The sequence below is a fragment of the Pipistrellus hanaki genome (assembly GCF_964339955.1).
Source record: "Pipistrellus hanaki genome assembly, chromosome: 1".
NCBI classification, from domain to species: domain Eukaryota; kingdom Metazoa; phylum Chordata; class Mammalia; order Chiroptera; family Vespertilionidae; genus Pipistrellus; species Pipistrellus hanaki.
The window spans coordinates 154,036,549-154,055,587 of NC_140503.1; the positions used below are offsets into that span (position 1 = coordinate 154,036,549).

The 19,039-nt window shown below is 33.3% G+C and overlaps 1 protein-coding gene across 1 annotated transcript in view; it reads right to left on the reverse strand.

Moving 5' to 3' along the window:
• Window positions 1-19,039, reverse strand: part of GRID2 (glutamate ionotropic receptor delta type subunit 2) — a 1,250,164-nt gene that overhangs the window by 989,728 nt on the left and 241,397 nt on the right. The window contains exon 2 of the mRNA XM_084897107.1: window positions 18,347-18,502. Within this exon, the coding sequence (XP_084753233.1) occupies window positions 18,347-18,502 (156 nt within the window). The remainder of the gene's footprint in view (window positions 1-18,346; window positions 18,503-19,039) is intronic.

Genomic DNA, 19,039 nt, shown 5'->3' on the forward strand with positions numbered 1-19,039 from the left:
TTTACTAAATATGCATCTCATGTGTGTACTGAGAGAAGGGATCACAAACTGATTCAATCTCTAGACATTAAAGTCAATTTAAAAGCAATCTAGGTTTCAAAATACCTTAAAAAGCTCATATTGGTTGAATACTAACTCACTTTTATATAAGCAATAAGCCTCTCTTTAGGAGAAACTTTAAAGCTCTGAAATATTTCCTTGCTAGATATTAGAAAAAAATTACTATTATTACTTTGCTAGAAGCCCGATGCATGAAACTCATGCAAGAATAGGCCTTTCTTCCCCAAGTAGGCACCTGGGACCTTGGCTTCCCTCCCAGGCCCAGGTTTGTCCAGAAGGCCATCTGGAAGGACATCTGGTCTGATTAGCATATTACACTTTTATTATTATAGATGTTTATTTGTGTAGTGGGTCATTTAATTACAGTAGTTCAAGCCATGCCTTCCTACACTAATAAAATATAAATATGAAAATTGACCATACCTCCATGACACCCACCAGCCAATCAAGATATATTATGCAAATTAACCCAACATAAGATGGTGGGTTAATTTGCATATGCAGGTGCAGAGTGAACTGAAGGCTACAGCCCAAGCAAAGACTGAAGACAACTGAAAACTGAAGAGGCTTGGCTTCTCTGCTGCAGCCAGAGCAAAGGCCTGGGTCTTAGGTGCTGTATGAAAACTGGTGCCAGCAGCCATGAATCTTCATGCAATGGGCCTCTAGTTACTACTATGTAATTTAACAGATGGGGAGACTGAGGTCTATATAAAGTCAGCACCTTAAGGGTCAGGGTTACTCTAAAGAATGAGACTTAGCTAGGATTTCAACTCACTATTACCAACAAGTCTTGAGGACTGGAGCTGAGCCTGGGTGTTGGAAGAATCTGAGAAACTTTGTATGAGCCATATGATTAATAATATTTAAATGTATTAAATCTGTGACTTTGCCATGGATATTTGTAATTAAAAATCAACTTGTTTTCCAAATTCCAGCCACAAATTTAACCTATATCATACGACTCTAATATTAAAAAGTAATGGTAAATTTCCTTATGTAGAGGAATTTCTTGGGGTGCATTAAGTCTAAACAAATAAAAGATAATAAAAATGAGAACCAAAATATGTGCAAACCTTAGATTATATAACTCTGATCTAACATTTCTTTATTAAATATTTATTCTCCCTTATCCTCTTACACAGCTTGTTTTGATACCATTGGCAAAAATTATAATTTTCAATTTTGTGGCATAAAATTTTAACTGTACTCATAAAGTATTTTGAAATAATGCATTCATGGAAAATTTTGAGTTGCAGATCAATGGTGCTGCTTTTCACATAAACAGAAGGAATGTGCTATGTGGGAGTTAGTGGTGCTACAGCATTTATTATGGTAATTACTCCAGGATAATCATAGCAGAAGAAAAAAAATTCTTGCTTACATGAGCAGAATCAAGTTCTTCTTCATGCTATTTTGGTATGAACACATGCCACTACTATCTCTGACTACTGTAATCTAGAATGTGCATATCTTTTTTTTTTTAAATATATTTTATTGATTTTGTACAGAGAGGAAGAGAGAGGGATAGAGAGTTAGAAACATCGATGAGAGAGAGTCATCGACCAGCTGCCTCTTGCACACCCCCTACTGGGGATATGCCCGCAACCAAGGTACGTGCCCTTGACCGGAATCGAACCCGGGACCTTTCAGTCCCCAAGCCGACGCTCTATCCATTGAGCCAAACCGGTTTCGGCAGAATGTGCATATCTTATTCCATTGGAATAAAATATCCTGAGGGACAGATAAAGATCTTTATAGTTCTAGGACCTAGTTCCATGATTAAATATAGTTTTCTTAAATTAATAACTAAGTAAATAATAAAACTATTGCTATGTTCATTTAAGTTAGAGGAATTTTTTTTTATTATTATTACCTAGGCTAGAGAAGATAAGTCTCTTTATTTTGAGATTTATTCTTGTGTTACATGGTTCACACTGAGGATAAGCATCTCATATATGTATACTGTAACTATAATTCAGATGCTATTATAGAATATTCTAACCATATGAATAAAACAAAGTAATTTATTCAATCTAATAACAACCATATTGCATCTATCAATATACTGCATGTCAAAAATGCATGCTCAATAAATTAAAGTTTTTATAAAATAACTATTTAGTATTCCTAAAACAACCAACCTGAAATCTTCAGAATTTTACTAGTTTCTCAGAGATGACTTTAAAGCTTATTTAAATTTTAATTCAAATAACAAATTTCCCAGCTTCAAAAGTTTTCCAATGGTGCTGAACTTTATTTATTTAAACCAGTAACATCTTTTTTTTGAAGAAACAGCAGCTTCAATTCCAGAGTAGAATGGGCCTGCATGCTGATGAATATGGATTTGAAAATAAATGCCATCACTTTAATAGATCACATAGACTTTCTAATCCAACACCTATGGGTTCTCAAAATAAACTTGTGGAGTCATTTAAGTATTTTTTAAATCCCTATTTTATAGTTTAGAAATATTTACTCAAAGAAATTGCTAAGAGCTGGACCCAAGAATAAAATCAATGCATTAGACTCCAAAGTTGATACACTTTTGACTTTACCACTTTCAACATTGAGAATCATTGTCCCAGAACCAGTAGCTAAAAAACAAATCCTATAAAGTTCCATGTTAAATGAAGCCTCATTAAAGTCCTTTGGAAATCTTCTCTTGTTAAAGGGGTTGGTATTCACTGTAAATAAACAAACTCTGGAAAAAAATCTGAGGAAAAAATAGAAGTCCTGTAAAAATTTTAAACCATGTCTTTTCTATTTGTTCTTCCCAATCTCTCTTTCAAAAACATTATCAAACCTCATCAAATATATGTGGACTTAATAGAATCAAGGGGAATGTAGAAATAACATTGTGAGAGAATTTATTTTCCCTTTCTTATGACTGATTCACTCACATTACTTCCTATAATTGTAAAAAAGTTCTGATAATAATACCTAACCAAGAAAATAGAGAAAACAATAATTATACTGCAAATTATAGCCTCTGTTATGTTGACAGATTTCTTATATTGCTGAAGAATTACATGAGAGTGGACTTATATAATCGCCTACAGATTCTTACTATGAAATCTTAAGCTGATTTTTACCATGACTCAAATATTTTTAATTATCCATAATTGACTCACCCCAGAAACACTTCTAGATTTTTCCACCCCAGTGTGGGGACCGCACTTTCCCAATGTCCCTTCACCTTAATTACTATTGAGATGATTTTAATAGCTTCCCATAAATTTTTCAATGTTCCTTCTGTGTATCAACAAACATGATTGTCCAAGGAGCTCTATAGTCCAATACTTACCAAATCTTCCTCACTAACACCTTTCTAAGCCTAACTGCTTTCATAAAGCTCTTTTTCCTCCTACTCTGGATTTTTTTGTACTTAATTCAAAATTATCCCCATGAATTCAACATTTCACTAAACCCTAGCTATTCCTGTACATGAACTTAATCATCAAACTCTGAAGAAAGACTACGCTTATAGTATTCAGTCTTCCCAGCCCACTCACTATTCACTGCAGTACTAGTCTGCCATTAACACTTTAAGAAAACGAGCTGTAATTTAACCTGTAAGTTCCTTGGCTCTAAAGTCCATGGACATTTTACAATCTACATCCAATCAATATTCAGTGACAATGAAGACAATCACCCCCCCAAAAAGATGATATTCTTTTCAGAGAAGTGATCTCCACTGGTTCGCCTTTCAATTTCAAACTTGCTCTATCTTTGTTTGCCTTCTCACATAAGTATTTGCAATGATATATAAATGGTTTCTCACCCCCCCATATTAATCTATAGCAGTATCATCCAAGCTTTGTTTTAATTTTCACCTCTAAGCAATGTGATCTCAAACCATTGCCCCATGATTTCTCTATTGAGCTCCAGTTCCACTCTTCCAGTTGTATGAAAAAAACTACCTTTTCAGACAGAGGTTAAAATTTCAACTCTGATACTTATTAGCTATTTAATTTCCTTCATATATGCAAATGCATGTGTGAGGAATAATATAATAATTTATGTAAAACTCATAACTGTGCCTGATCTCAATAAAAATTCAGTAAATATTATCTACCATTTATAATTATTTAACCTATGTATGCCACATTAAAAATTCTACAAATATTAGCTATCTTTTGTAATTATTTATCCTATGTGTGTCTTTTCTTCTATGCACCCTATTTCTGTTAATTATATATTTGTTGAGTTATAAAGCGCAAAAGCTAGTATCTTCTTTGATTTTCTTTTTTACTGTCCCCAGAACTATAATAAGATGCCAAGCCTTCCTACAGCATAGCTTCCTAAGTAGCTCAATTTTTCCCCTTCCCACTACAGCTATCTATTCTAAGACCTTATCACTTCCCACTGGACTATTTTTCTACAGATTCTGACCTGGTTTCTCTGATTTCACTTTCTTGACCACTCATCTATCGCTGTTATTGTGGGAAGCTATTTTCTTATTTCATAAAGGACATATGTTGACCTTTGACACTTGAACAACACGGGTTTCAACTAGTTATTTATCTTAGTAATGGGAAGAGAGCAAAGGGAAGGACAGACATCATGAGCATGGTCACCGAGGCAGCTTCACCAGGAAGCTACAACTTCACCCAGGGAACCACCTGTCCATTCCTGGGGGGCCACAGAGGAAAGGGTGAGATGGGTGCATCCACAGTGAAAATGGGGTGACATTCAGGAAATACTTGCCTGTCAGTCTAACTTGGGAAAATATTTGTTGAGTTAATTCAGTGAATTAGCATAGGTTATGAATAAAAAGGTTGGCAACAAACCTGGTATGATGCTAAATTACCTCAAATAGACCTTTATATTTGATACCAAATATTTGGTTTACATTGAACGTGTATTTCTACCTGTGGATGAGAGGAGAAGCAGTACTAATAGAGCTAACACCCATGCTCCTCGAAATCCCATAACACTTCATCTTTACCACTATTGAGGTCTTTCTTATTTATTGTGCTTTGTGTCATAATTACTTATATCTATGTGTATGTAATTTATGTCTGTTACTTGTTAAGCACAGTGGGGTTTTTTGTTTGTTTGTTTGTTTGTTTGTTTTTGAAGCTAGAAACTACACTGATGCATCTTGGTATCCTTTTCAGCACTTAATGTCTTTTGCAAAACATAAGCACTCAATAACATCTGTTTAGATGAATGAATCAACAAATCAATAATTAACAAACAATGGATGCTGATTTTCACAAAAATTTTTATTCATATAAACAAACCTTATTGGCTACTTGTGCTAATCACACCAATAAAAATGCTTAAGTTAAAACATTAACTATCACACTTAAAGGGGGAAAAGATAGCAATCACAGACTATGCACATAAAAGAACCGCAACACATGATCTTATTCTTTAACTTCTGTCCAACTCAGTTGGGAAACAATCCAAGTTTTCATGTAGGAGCTCAGTGCCTTGACTTTGAGCCCCAGCATAATGCCAAACCTACTGCAAAACCCCTTTGGGAGCATTAGCTAATGCATATGCATGACACTTTTTATATTATAGAACTTGGGTACTTATCACTTTCTTTAATGTGAAAAGCAATTAATCTGCTATAGATGTGCAATAATTATTTTTAAAATGTCACTTGCTCTTAAAACACAGTGCAGGCATTGTGCCTTTGAAGTAACATCTTTGAGCTCAAATCATTTTCAGTACTTTTGCTGCACGTTAAAAGAAATCCTAGGACTGTGCTATGTGAAAGTTGATGTCTTTATTAATGTCCTTATTAGTGTTTCATGTTGCTTGCTGAATTATGATTTTCTCCATGCCCAGTTCACTATTCTATCCCAGGCTTGGGAAATAGGTAACCTTGAAACTGTTTCTGTCATCTGAGGTTCCCGTTGTGGGTCTAACCCATACCCAAGCCCTGATTAGAGTTTACAGTCACACAGATGTGTTTTGAATATGTCTGCACCTTTGATTATTATATATTTCCTCCTTTCAGAGAAGAAAGCATAGGCTGCTAGTTTTCCTTTTCCATCTTCTTTACCTTCTTCCTCAACAAACCGCTCTTTTGGAAATCTCATTTTTCCACTGAACTTTTTATTTTGGTCCTTTTCAGGAAACTACTGGGAACTACTGTCCAGTAATTATATTATCTACAGACACAAATTTAACCTTGTTAGTAGTTTAAAGCTCCTTGAAGATACAGAGTGCATATAAGTTACCTCCATATTCTTCACTACTTTTACCTCACTTTCTTGCACTGGGATGCTGAGTAATATTGAATGAATGACAAAATAAAGGATCTTATAATGAAAATTATGCTTTTGTGGACCCTTTCTGCTTTCCCTCCTGCTCCGCTGCTTATTGTTTGGCCAGTTGCTATTCATTAGTGTATATTAAACCAGAGGTCTTAGGAATAAAAAGAGATAAAATGCAAAACAGTCCTTTTTGTAACGTGTTTGTTTCTTCTTATTACTCTTTACAAGTTCGTAGGTAACAAAAAATATTGGTTATGCTATTTTCACAATAATAAAAATGTGTTTTTTCACCTAGCCTCTCATGAGAAATCTAATTTTCACAATAAAGCATTCCTATAAAGAGGGGAATAAAAAACATATGTAATACCTTAATCTATAAAATGAATAAATAAATAAATAAATTAAAATAAAAGACATGTATACGAAAACTTTTTTCCCATAGAAAATGGAATAAAATACTCAAGAAATTGTAACTGACTCAACTAACTTAAAATAGAGGATTTAAAAAAGAGGCATTTTAAATATAAAACTAGAATATTACTTTTCATAAAGTTCATTCAATTTGTCATATTTTCAGTAAAAATACTCATGTTTCAACAGCAGTCATTCAACGATGCTGTGGAATGGTTATTTGGAGATCAATCTTATTTCTGATCAGGCCTAGTGCATTTCTGAGGGGATGCTGCCACTCAATATCAAGTCAGCCTTTGATGAACTGTTAGAATGAATACCTATGAGCATGAAAGTTTCAGCTTATAAATCACAGAAGTTAAAAGTTTGTGTTAGGCATTTTTTTAAGTTTTGTAATATGATGCATGCATTAAGTCTCCATAAAACATTCAAACACACAACATTTCCTGACTGGATTGAAGAAGTCATCAAATGGCTAAGAGTCAGCTAAAATGAGGTTTTCCAAGTAGGCGGTCCAGTGTAGTGGTTAATAATGATATCCATTAAAATCCCAATAGGTAAAAGTGACACCCTCAAAATGGAATAATTTGAGAGGGACTTCTTTTACAAAGCAAGCATTACATAGGTGTGGATGGGATGTGGCAGAAATATGAAGGAAAGTATAAGAATCCAGAGATAGCAGCCATGAGATCGCAATAACCCACAGACCACAGGATATAGAAAGAGGGGAATTAGTGGAATTCTGAAGGAGAGAGTGAGGTAGAACAGGTTGCTTTTAGAAAAGCATGCCTTTTGTTTGAAGCACACACTCAGCCCAAATTGATCTCACGCATGAGACAGAAAATCAATACCTTAAACTCATTCTCCTTCCTCCCACATATATATGCCCTGGATTCCAGATTAGCAGACAAACAGAAATCAGTGTTCTAGGCACTATTAAGGTTTCAGGGGTGACAAATTACCTAACCTAGCTGTGCCTGAGTTTCCTCATCTGAAAAACATTCTTATAAGAAGAGTAACTACCTTATATCTTATAAGCTATAAAGATCAGGTAAAAAAAATGAAGCACTTTAAACAGTTCATGGGATGTAGTAAGTTATAAATAAATGTTGCTTTTCATTATTGGGCTTTTCAAATAAGGCTTTTATTTTTGTCAGTGTAGCTCAAATATGAAAGCCACAAAAGATGTTTATTTCCTCATTGTAGATATCTATATACCACTTTAAATTACTATCAATTAAAAGACCAAGGAAACTGAGCCCTGGCTGGGTAATTCAACTAGTGGTAGTGTCATTCCCAGATACCAAAAGGTTTCAGGTTTGATTCCCACTCAGGGCACATACCCAGGTTTTGGTTTTAATCCCTGATAGATCAGATTCAGCATGATAGAGAGGTGAATTTCAAATCCAAAAAGGATCCAAGAATGGCCTCCTTATGCCCCAGATGTGAGTGAACCTGATGAACCACTGGACTTTCTTTGGAACATAGTCCATCTTCAAGGGAATAGTAAACAAAGCACCTAAAGCATATTTGAGTAGCAGACACATGAATAATAGTGTGACCCAGCAAGTAATGACTTTGATGATGGAAATAAGTACATGTAAAGTAACTGAATAGAACTGTGAGTATTAAAAACAAAACAAAACCAATCCCTCAAACACAGCAAAGCCATTCCTCCATATGGTATTCCCATACATAATAGCTTGGAATGCTATTTCCGTCTATATTTGCAAGGCCAACTATTTTGCAACCTCAACTCCTGACTTACATGTTACTTTTTTTTTGTATCTTCCATATTGCTCCATCAAAAGTAAGCTTCTTGTTTTAAATCTTACACACACACACACACACACACACACACACACACACCCCTATTATTTTCTATAATATTATCAAGTCTCATTTACTTTCCTTTATATCACTGATTGCCAATAAAAACAATAATCTGTATCTATAGCTTTTTTTAATTTTACTAGATTATAAAGTTTTTGGGTACTTGAGTTAAATTTGTTTCATTCACCTGCATGATCTCCTTATGTGCCTAGCTGGTAAGTTAAAGAGTATTATAAATAAGTGAACAACTGTAGCTTTAATTTCTGAAATGCAAACCAATTGTTCTTGGGAATTCAGTTTTCTGCCAGTTGTTCTACCCTTTCCATATTTAAGCTCTAAGAAATTTCCAAGGAAAGGAAGTGTAAGCTGGTGATTCAGTCTGTGCTCCCATGTAGGGAGCTCTGGCATGAGTTTTAGGTAGTGAAATGATGGTGGTTTGACAAGCCTTCCCTGTTTCACTTAACACACACAGTAAATAGGGATTTAAAATCGCCCATTGAAAAGTATAAATCAACATTGGAAGGATGCTCCAAAGAGAGTAGTGCATAATGAACCAGCGAAAGGACTTATATATACTGTTATATGTGTGTATGGCATATACTATGCATACGGCTTACAATATATAGGGATAGTTTAATATACACATTTGTATATGTATGGGTGTGCATATATAAATGTGTGTATATATAATGAGTTAACATAGGGATAAGACTTACTTAAACTGGACAAAAGCACATAGAGAATTGAATCAATAGAAAAAAAGTGAACTCACTAATTCCAAACAATAAAATTATTGACAAATAAATATAACAGTACGAACAGGTCTTGGGAGAAATCTTGTTCTGATGTATTAATTTCTTATTTGACCAGTAAGAATGTGCCTTATTTTTATTCCCCAGTTACTTTCTATTATCAGAGCCTCCATAGCGACACCAGTTTTAATGATAGGAATAGACACACAGGACCATCTCAGAGTAATCTATTTCATTCCATGTAAGTATAAATTTAAAAGTAAAGTACAAAATGTTATTGAATACTCAGTATTTTAGAAGTATTCTCTGTACTATGACTGCTTCTAAAGTTGATTTGTGTAACTGTTTCCTTAAAAAAATTACATTATGAGAAAATATTTATACTCCATTTTGAAATATATTTATCATATTTAATAAACACTTGGATTTTTTGATGTCTGGTTGAGCCCTTTTCTATGTTGCCATTTTCGAATATATTTTTATATATAATAAACATTTGGAGGGTGCTTATTTTTTGTATTTGAAGTCTTATGTTTGCAAAGACAGCTTGAAGGAATGAGCTTAGCCAATTTTAATATCATATTACTAGATCAAGGACCAAAATGCAAATATATCTTGAAATGAGGCATGATTCCTCAAAAAATAACATAACAACATGTATTATTGAAGAAAAGTAGTACTAGAAATTCAAAGAAACCAATGATCAAGTGTTTAGAGTTCAGATTTGGCCATGTATAGTTGGAATAAAAATGTGCAGAACACAGAAAGATAACCTTTTAAACAATCATGTCAGAAATAAACTGAAAATACCAGAGATGATGCACTCCTCACAGCAGAAAGCTTTCCTTGAATTCATTTATATATTTGACCTTCACATATATCGCTCTTCTGCGGCATTATGCCTCCCTACAACAGAATTCCATTTAGTTATGACTCAGTGCCTTATTTACTCCACTGATTGTATTAAGACTACACAAATCATCAGAAAGCTTTAATTTGATCTCCACAGGCCTACTCTACTTCCCAGAAATGGTAACAAGGTATTTTAAATTCTCCCAACCCAAGTACACATGTTGCAACATCACTACTATTTGCCAAGTAAATTACACTACAAATATAGTTCTCATCTTCCTGTGCTGACTAGCAGAACTAACCCACGAAGGGAGAGGGGGAGAAAAAAAAAAGGAAAAACAGAAGCATTGAGTGTCTATAATTTTTATAACCCCAGCATTCAGAATGTTGATAAGGAAAGACTCAATTGGGCAATACTGAGTAGGCAGATAATAAATTTAGTAGTATCAGTGGTATCCATGGAAACCACCAATACATGTGGTAGAGGATGTGTGGGAAGATTAGGACAGAAAGGGATAGCAAGTTACTGGTGGACACATGCAATAGTGCTAACTCACCACATCCTCTAGTATTATTTAGATTCATTTAGAATAGAAACCCACAAATCCTTATTACAACCCAATATGATTAATCATCATCCAAAAATCACATAATCATAGTACTGATAATTCTATTTCATACATGAAGAAACTAAGGCTCAGAAATATTAGGTGTGCTCAAGATCCCATATATAATAACAGATGGATTCGAGCACATATCAAGGCAGATGCATCTATTTTCATAGCCCATGCATTTAATTTCCATGTGTCCTTTTCCTAAGCAGAATAAATGGCATAAAAATTAAGACATACCAAACTAAATAAGATATCCTGAATTTGCACAGCACAATATGGAGAGGCAGTGATTACAATGAGCAGATTAGGGTGACTAAGAAGTTTAAGAAGAGCACTATACTGAGAGGGCAACAGAAAGAAGAGTACATAGCGGTCAGGACCGAAAACAGTGATAAAGGTCAAGCTAATCTGGTAAGACTACAGGGCCTCCAATGGCTTTGAGCACTGTGCAGAGTAGCTAAAGCCAAATGCTCATAGGCGCCAGAAAGTACCTGCTGATTCATTCCCTTTTCCCCAGAATATGCCATTTCCTATTGTGTTTTGGCTTTGTGTATGTTCTTTTGGAAGCTAGAGTTTCAGTGATGATTCTTTTGAAAATTACAAGATAATTCAACCAAATGTCGCATGAGTGCTAAAAGACTGCTCCTAATGTGATTCCCAGAAACCTAACAACACTTGCCCCAGGACATGCAAAAACAGAATGTCAGATGTTAAAATAAAAAGTCAGGCTAATTTTTGTCCTCAAGCAAGTAGACTGGATCATTTGAGACTTGGATATTGATAATAGTTTAAAATTTCTGCATATAGTAAAGTTATATTTGCTTTGTCAACATGAACTTAAACTATTTTTGTAATTAAACAATGGACTCTCATTACACCTACAGAGTGTAGGTAAGTGTGGTTTTAATCTAATAAACTATATATTCACAGTGGCTTCATGACATAGAGGTGATTCTTTTACCAAGTCACTATCATAACAGACTGATTAGAAACTGAATTATGCTGCCATAATGACACACTGTGTCTGTAAAGGTAGAGAGAGCATAGAAGAAGGAAGAAGTTTGCTCTTATTATGAGAAAAATATTTCCTAGAAATAAGGAATACTTAAGAATCAACAGAAGAACAAATTTTCACTTCCATTAAACACAGCTTCATAGAAAGCTGCTAAAAATTCTTCTAAATAAAACAACATCCAGAGCAGAACACATTGCTCAAATATACATGTTATGAGGTAAATTACACAACAATACATGGCTGCAGGTAGTGAGGTAAAAGACCTCAAAGAAGAAAAGCTCTAAAATCATGATGTAGAGCTCCATAAACATCTGAATTTCAATCTACATATTGCATTACAGACCCGTTACTTTAACAGTGTGGTATTGAATGAGATGAGGGAATGGCCACTATAGGAGGACAACAACAAATCACAGGAAAAAATAAGCAATGCTACTTGTATCTTCATTAACATTAAATTAAAAAATAATAATTTAAGGAAGAAATTACCTCTCTTTTCTAAAAATGTTTAAAAGCTACATCTTTTTACTATTAACACATTAAAACTTCATGTTTTAACACTTCTCAGCCCCCTCAGGAACATTATTGAGCTTCTGCAATCAGACAGTGTCCTCTATTTCTTTTATTATTTCCTCTTGTAGCCTTCCCAATGTTGGGGCAATACTCGGCATTTACTAAGTACTTGGCTAGATTCATTTGACTGTCTACCCCCAAAATAAGATTCCAAGTATATGGAATCTTTAATTCATCTTGATGGTAAATCTTCAATGGAGGTAGTGTAAGATGTTTAAAAGAATGCATGTAGTTTTGTCCCTCACAGATGCAGAATTCTTCATGATTGAGTATTACATTGATGATGGATATAAAGTTCACAAAACAGACAGGTTCTGATTCTAGAGGCCTATCCTTAGAATGTGGCAATAGGAGAAAAAGTGATCTGTGTCTTGGCAGGTGATTGCTGGGGAACTGACCACGCTAAATATCATAGACTCCTGGAGGAAAGGAAATGGCCCAGGAAGCCATTGAATGGACATTTACCATCCTTCCTGCTATGTGAATGTTTGGAGATTCTGGTCAGCTACATCATGTATTTCTTCCACTCACCTACAGTTTGGTATGAGTTAGACAGAGAATTGGGACTAGAGACTGGGATTCAAAGCCTTTACTCGCCTATAATATGGAAAGGGAAGGATACATGAAAAAATGATTACATAAACAAATGAATGAATGAGTAGAACTACATCTACATGACATTTGTGTTTTGATTAGTGCCCCTGGAGCCACCAACTCTCAAGTTCAGAAAAGAAAATTCAGAAAATCAAGTGGAATTGGAGCTACCAAAACTGGCCCAGGAAAACATAGGCTGATAAAACATATACACTGAAGTCCTGAGCTAGAAAAGTTATAGAATCCAATCTAATAATTTGGAATCAGCAGATTTTTTTATTACAGTAAAATGTCTTATTAAAGCGGAGGGGAATATAAATTATGAGACTAAGCCCTGGAACGTTATTCAAATAGTGTGACCACATACACCTTTCTTTTTCATTTACATCCTCTTTGAACCCGACTACTCCGATTGAGCCAAAAGCACCAGAAATATTCACAATGAATAGTGATGTGGTTTGAAGAAGTGATTTTCTCCAAGTTATATTTCCTTATAATCTTATTGATTATTCTACTCTCCTATTACCTCTTTTACACACATGATATGGATGCTTGTGCCTTTTATATATGCATATATAGACATGAGATTGTTTTTTATAAATCATAAAAGAAAGCAGTCTCATTATTTTACACTTTACAGTAATTTGATTTTGGAAGATACAGGATGCATATCCAACTGAAATTATCATGGTGTTGAAAGCTAGATGTATATATTTAACAGACTTTTGGGGAGCAACCAATATTCATGCTGTGGAATGCAAAGGGGTTAGTTGAAGGTGAACCAGGCTGAAACGTGGAAGACGAACGATATTTACCATGACTGCTTTCTATACTTAAAACAGCCTTTATAACTATATTGTTTATAATGTTTTGCGACCTAACAGAAATAATAATCATGGCATTTACTCCTGCTTCTTTCAAATAGAATTATTTGTGACTCTACAGAACAATTTTGCCTTTGCACTCCTCTACTATGTATTTCATTTTTAGTTACACTTATACCAGCAAATATTTCAAAATGTTTCAAATGAGTCTTGCTATCCAATAGCAACACATGGTGCGTAACATCCTTCCTGATACATCTGATGCATGCAACAGCTCAACATGGACTCCTTTTCTGCATTCAGCTCTCTCAGTGAACATTTTTACAAGTGCGCTCCCTTACCTACCCTGACCTTGTTTTCAGAAAATCCCCGCCTTTCAAAGCCCATCATTTTGTTAAGCCTCAAGGAGGAGCTAGCAATATAAACAACTGTTGCTGCTTTCAGAAAAGAACAGAGCCTCTCTCACACTGGACATCTGCACTTGTGTCACACCCAGTGCATAAGCACCACAGGGGAAACAGTCTACAACTGAGGAGTAGGGAAATGTTTTCAGCAGCAGGTGCTCTGTCCCAATCAATGGAATGAGCAAAAGGTCCTTGCAGGATTATAGTGATAGTAATGAATTTTGGGGGTTGCAATGAATAATTGAATGAGGTAGCAAAGCAAGGGACAGACAATAAAATGTTTTTAATTTATTTTGAAGTCAGCCCCACAAAAAACTAGGAGGCAATTTTAGCAATTGTGAGTCATTTTCTAAAGAGAAATGCCACAGTGATCATTTCTGTAATCCTATAAAGTTTTAAATCTGGAAGTGTGTTTAAAGAGTCATGAAACAACTCATCCATAGAAATAAAACTTATCTTAAAATGCATAATTTATGTTCTGATTTCTTATTTATTGATAAGGAAAACCAAAGATGAAAGGACATGAGTGACTTGTACAATTGATCAATTTAGATTAGAAATTTTAACAACTCCATGAGATCTAAAACCTATGAACATAAATAATATCAAAGACTATAAATCTACTATGTTTTTTTCATTCCCCACAGTATTTAGTGAAGTCTTAGAAAACATGCTGAGCTCGCGCTCTCTCTCTCTCTCTCTCTTTCTCTCTCTCTCTCTCTCCATATATATATATATATATATATATATATATATATATATATATATATATATGACTAGCATAGAGCAAGGAAATCATTAATATAGTACTATGAAGGTCTTGGTTTAATTTTCTCTCATCCATACTTGCAGTGTGTAGGAAAATAACCTAACCACTCTGGTCTCAACTTCATCATCTACATATAAAAGCATTCAGCTAAGAATATATGATATATAATTATTCCACTTCTGTAATACACTAGGTTTTAAAAAATATCCCATATTTTTTTTTCTTTTATATATTGTCTAAGAGAGAAAGCTTTGTCCCATCTACAAAGTAGCTTACCAAAAAACCCCACACAATATCCTGAGATAAAGTATAAAAAAGTATTTGCTTAGTTAACTTTCCACAACTCAATAGAAAGAAAGTATACAATGGCTAAACCTAAAATATATTCCAAAGAAAAGAAAAATGATTGGGAAAATAGGTGGCTTATTTCAAGATTTGTTTGTTTTTTGTGAAAACAAATTTTACTGTTTACTACTATCTAAAACTACTGAGATTAATGTTATAGAACAATGACAAAATACAGTCATTGATCTCCAAAAAATACAATATGGATTCTGTATTATAAGCAGGACAATATCTTCTAAAGATTCATCTCAAAAATAATTATTTGGTAAATATTTAAATCAATATTTACTATGCAAAAATTTACTGTAATCAAATTCACACAATATTTAAATAGTAACATTACTATTTATTGCAATATATAGGTAAAGTGGATTTATTTACCTTTAAATGCCTCTATCTTATTAAGTGTAGATAGTAGAAAGACAAGGTAAACAAAAATTCAAGTGTCTGAAAACAACCATTTCACAAATGTGTCCAGGGGAAGGAAGTTCTAACAATAAAGTAAATAGAGCATTTCAGGTTTTAAAATTTCATTTTTCTATCTGATGATCAATCTTTTTATCATTTGTTATCACAACCAAATATCTATATGCAGGTGATGTTATGTGTTCAGGATCAGACTCTCAAAATCAAATAAACAAACGTAAAGAAAGCTTGGAGGAGAGAGAACCCAAAATCATGACGTTTTTATAAGTTCATCAAGAGTGTTAATGTGTAAACAATCAGTAATAATTACATCATTGTACATTTTGTCCTCCTTTGGAATGTGAAAAATAAGCTGATGTAAAACCCTCTATACTATAATTTTAAGATATTACAGCAAAGGTGTGCTCATAGAAAAGGGCAATCTTTGATTGTACAGTTGAGGTTTCCTCCTAAATTACTTCCTCTAAACATTTAAGAAAATATCCCTTTATTTCATGTTCTCCTTCAGTTGAATATTTCCTCTTCGTTCTTTCAAAGAAATCACTTACAAAAAGAGCTCTCTAGAAAATTATCTTTACTTCTGAAAATTATCAGGGAAACAAATTAGCTCCAGAGCTTCATTACCTAGAGCAGACCATCAAAATAACCGGGCCAGAACATCCAGAAACCATCAGGCAAAACTTCAAGCTTGTCCTTCTTTCTTGACAAATATCTAGTCAAATATCAACCTCAGAGACTTAAAACTTATTTCCCCTCTCTATTTGCTTTCAGTTCCACAAATTCTTTCAAGTCATAATAGCTCATTTGAGAGATATATATGTTTCCAGAATGCAGGTGGCAACACAATGGTTACACAAAGCAATATGTACAGATAGTGGCATTTTTAAAATTTTGAAGTCTTTGACTTTCAAATTATAGTCTCTAAAATAGGTGTGAGGGGCATACTTATTCAAACTTTGTAATTACCTTCTACCCATGGTATTGCCTGCATTTCTTAATTTCTACACACTTTCAGTTAAAGTGGATTTTTAAAAGCTATGGCTATTTTAGCATTTCTTTGAAGTTAACACAAAAAATTAATAAATAGTTATTCAAAAGACCATCACAAAAATAAATTGGTTCTCATTTTTTTCCTCCTCTCATTTCAGTCATTAAAACTATGAGTTGAGAAATATCATAAATGTTTCTATACAGTGAATAATATTCTTCCTAGTGTATATATCATTTCATATATTATTGGGTATTTTCCTCAAATTCGATTTTATTATTTTGGAGATTGCTTCATGTATTCTAATATTAATTTAAACAGCTATTAAATGTTTCTACAGAAAATTTATTAACACAGCATTTAGGACCCTAAATCCCAGGATAATGATCATTTAAATGTAAACAAGTGGCTGTTTATATAATCTGACTTTAAAGTTTATGTTTACTTATTAAAATCCCATCATATTATTATAAAAATCTTATTTGTGGAAATAGCGGTTAGTTAATTCGCTTATGTTCATTTCATTAAAATAATACTTTTTCACTCCATCAAATTAATAAGTAAAATCCATTGAACACTAATCATACTATCCATTCTCTTACTTACAAAAGTAGGCATAAATAAATTTAAACATTAACCAGTGCTACTGATCCAAACATATTCCAATAAACTTTACTTATACCCCATACAAGTATAGCATTCACGAAAAGATCACTTTAGTAAAAAACACAAATTTATATAATTTGTCTTTTCCCTTCAGTATTTGTCTTTAAAAAGTTTCTTGCCAAACTTTACTACATAAGCCATCTCCTCTATCTTTGCTGCTGCCAAATCCTTTAATCTTTTAATGAAGTGAATGATTCATTTGTCTAAATTAATTTTCACTTTAGTCTAGATGTATCATCAATATAAAATAAACTAGCAACAGTTTCATGAACAACAAGTGCTTTTCTAATCAAAAGGTCAAATATTTTGTTAGCATAATAGCATCAATAATGGAATTCTATTAGTTTAAAATTTTTCAATCAAAGCCTTCATTTCTATAAAATATTATTTCAGCATAATGAAAATAATTTGCACTTGTATGACTTTGTACCCATGAAAAATTTTAATTCATTCAAGAATACAGAGAGAATGGAAGAAAGTGCTTTAACATGTGTTATATTGTAGAGGATAAAAAATATATAGCCTGTGTCAGTATATTAGAATCATAGCACAAAATCTTTGATTTGTATGATAGTATCTAAAAGTTTCCCTCCCACCAATACATTTGTGATAAATATGTCTGCAAAGTCATCACAAATTTCACTGTGGCAAATTTTTCAATCAAAAGTAAAAATTCAAATTAAAAAATGCTATTTTTTGGAATGCTTCATTTACACTGAAATAATAAAATGTTATAAAGCTTTTATAGTAAATATTTACATTCCTTTCATATTACATTTCAATGAAAGCACTAACTTTGCACACTCTGCCCTTTCAGAAGTGCAATACGGGATTAATATCTACAAAACAACACTCTCAAAGAAAATCAGTGCAGCAAAGATACAAAAACAATATCCAAGTTCAAGGGCTTTTTACATATCTAATTTTAAAGTCATTTAAATTGGACCAAATAAGAATTACAAAAAGTGGACTGCCAATGATCCTTACCTTCTTGAACCGCCTGAAATGGGTTGTTGCCATCAACAAATGTCACCGAAAATGTGATTTTCTCAGTCTGTAAGATGTCCTCATTCTGGTTGAGGTCGCCAACTGCTATGCGAAACACCTCATCATCCTTTTTGGCAGATTCATCAAAAATTGCTCCTAGAAAGAAGTGAGTGTTGCCATTAAACAATAACATACATATTCTGGCATGTCTACTGGAAATAAGTCAAAGCAATTCATGTATTTGGAAATGTATATATTCACTTAAAGCATGCAGTTTATTACTGAAACACATTGTACCAAAAGCAGTGTGATAGTTAAGCAGGAACTTAGTTACTTCTTTCAAGTGGAAATGATGAATATTACATCAAAGCATTATTACATGGGGAGCATTGGTAAGAATTTAATAAGTACAAAAAGCTTTGAAAAGGACCAAGAGGTTAATATAGTGAATGTCTTACATCATGAGATCTTTAGGAATTCATAACTTTGAAATGCTTTGTTTTATTTATTTTTCTGAAAAATAGGAGATAAAATCAGGAAACTTTCTGAGAGCTCATTTATAAAGTATAGAGAAATCAAACTTCTAGTATAATTTTAATTTATTTTTATTTTCTACCTTCCATCTTAAAAAACAATGCTTTCAGTGTTTTTTTTAATAGTAGTAAATTCAATAATATTTGTAGAAAATTTAAA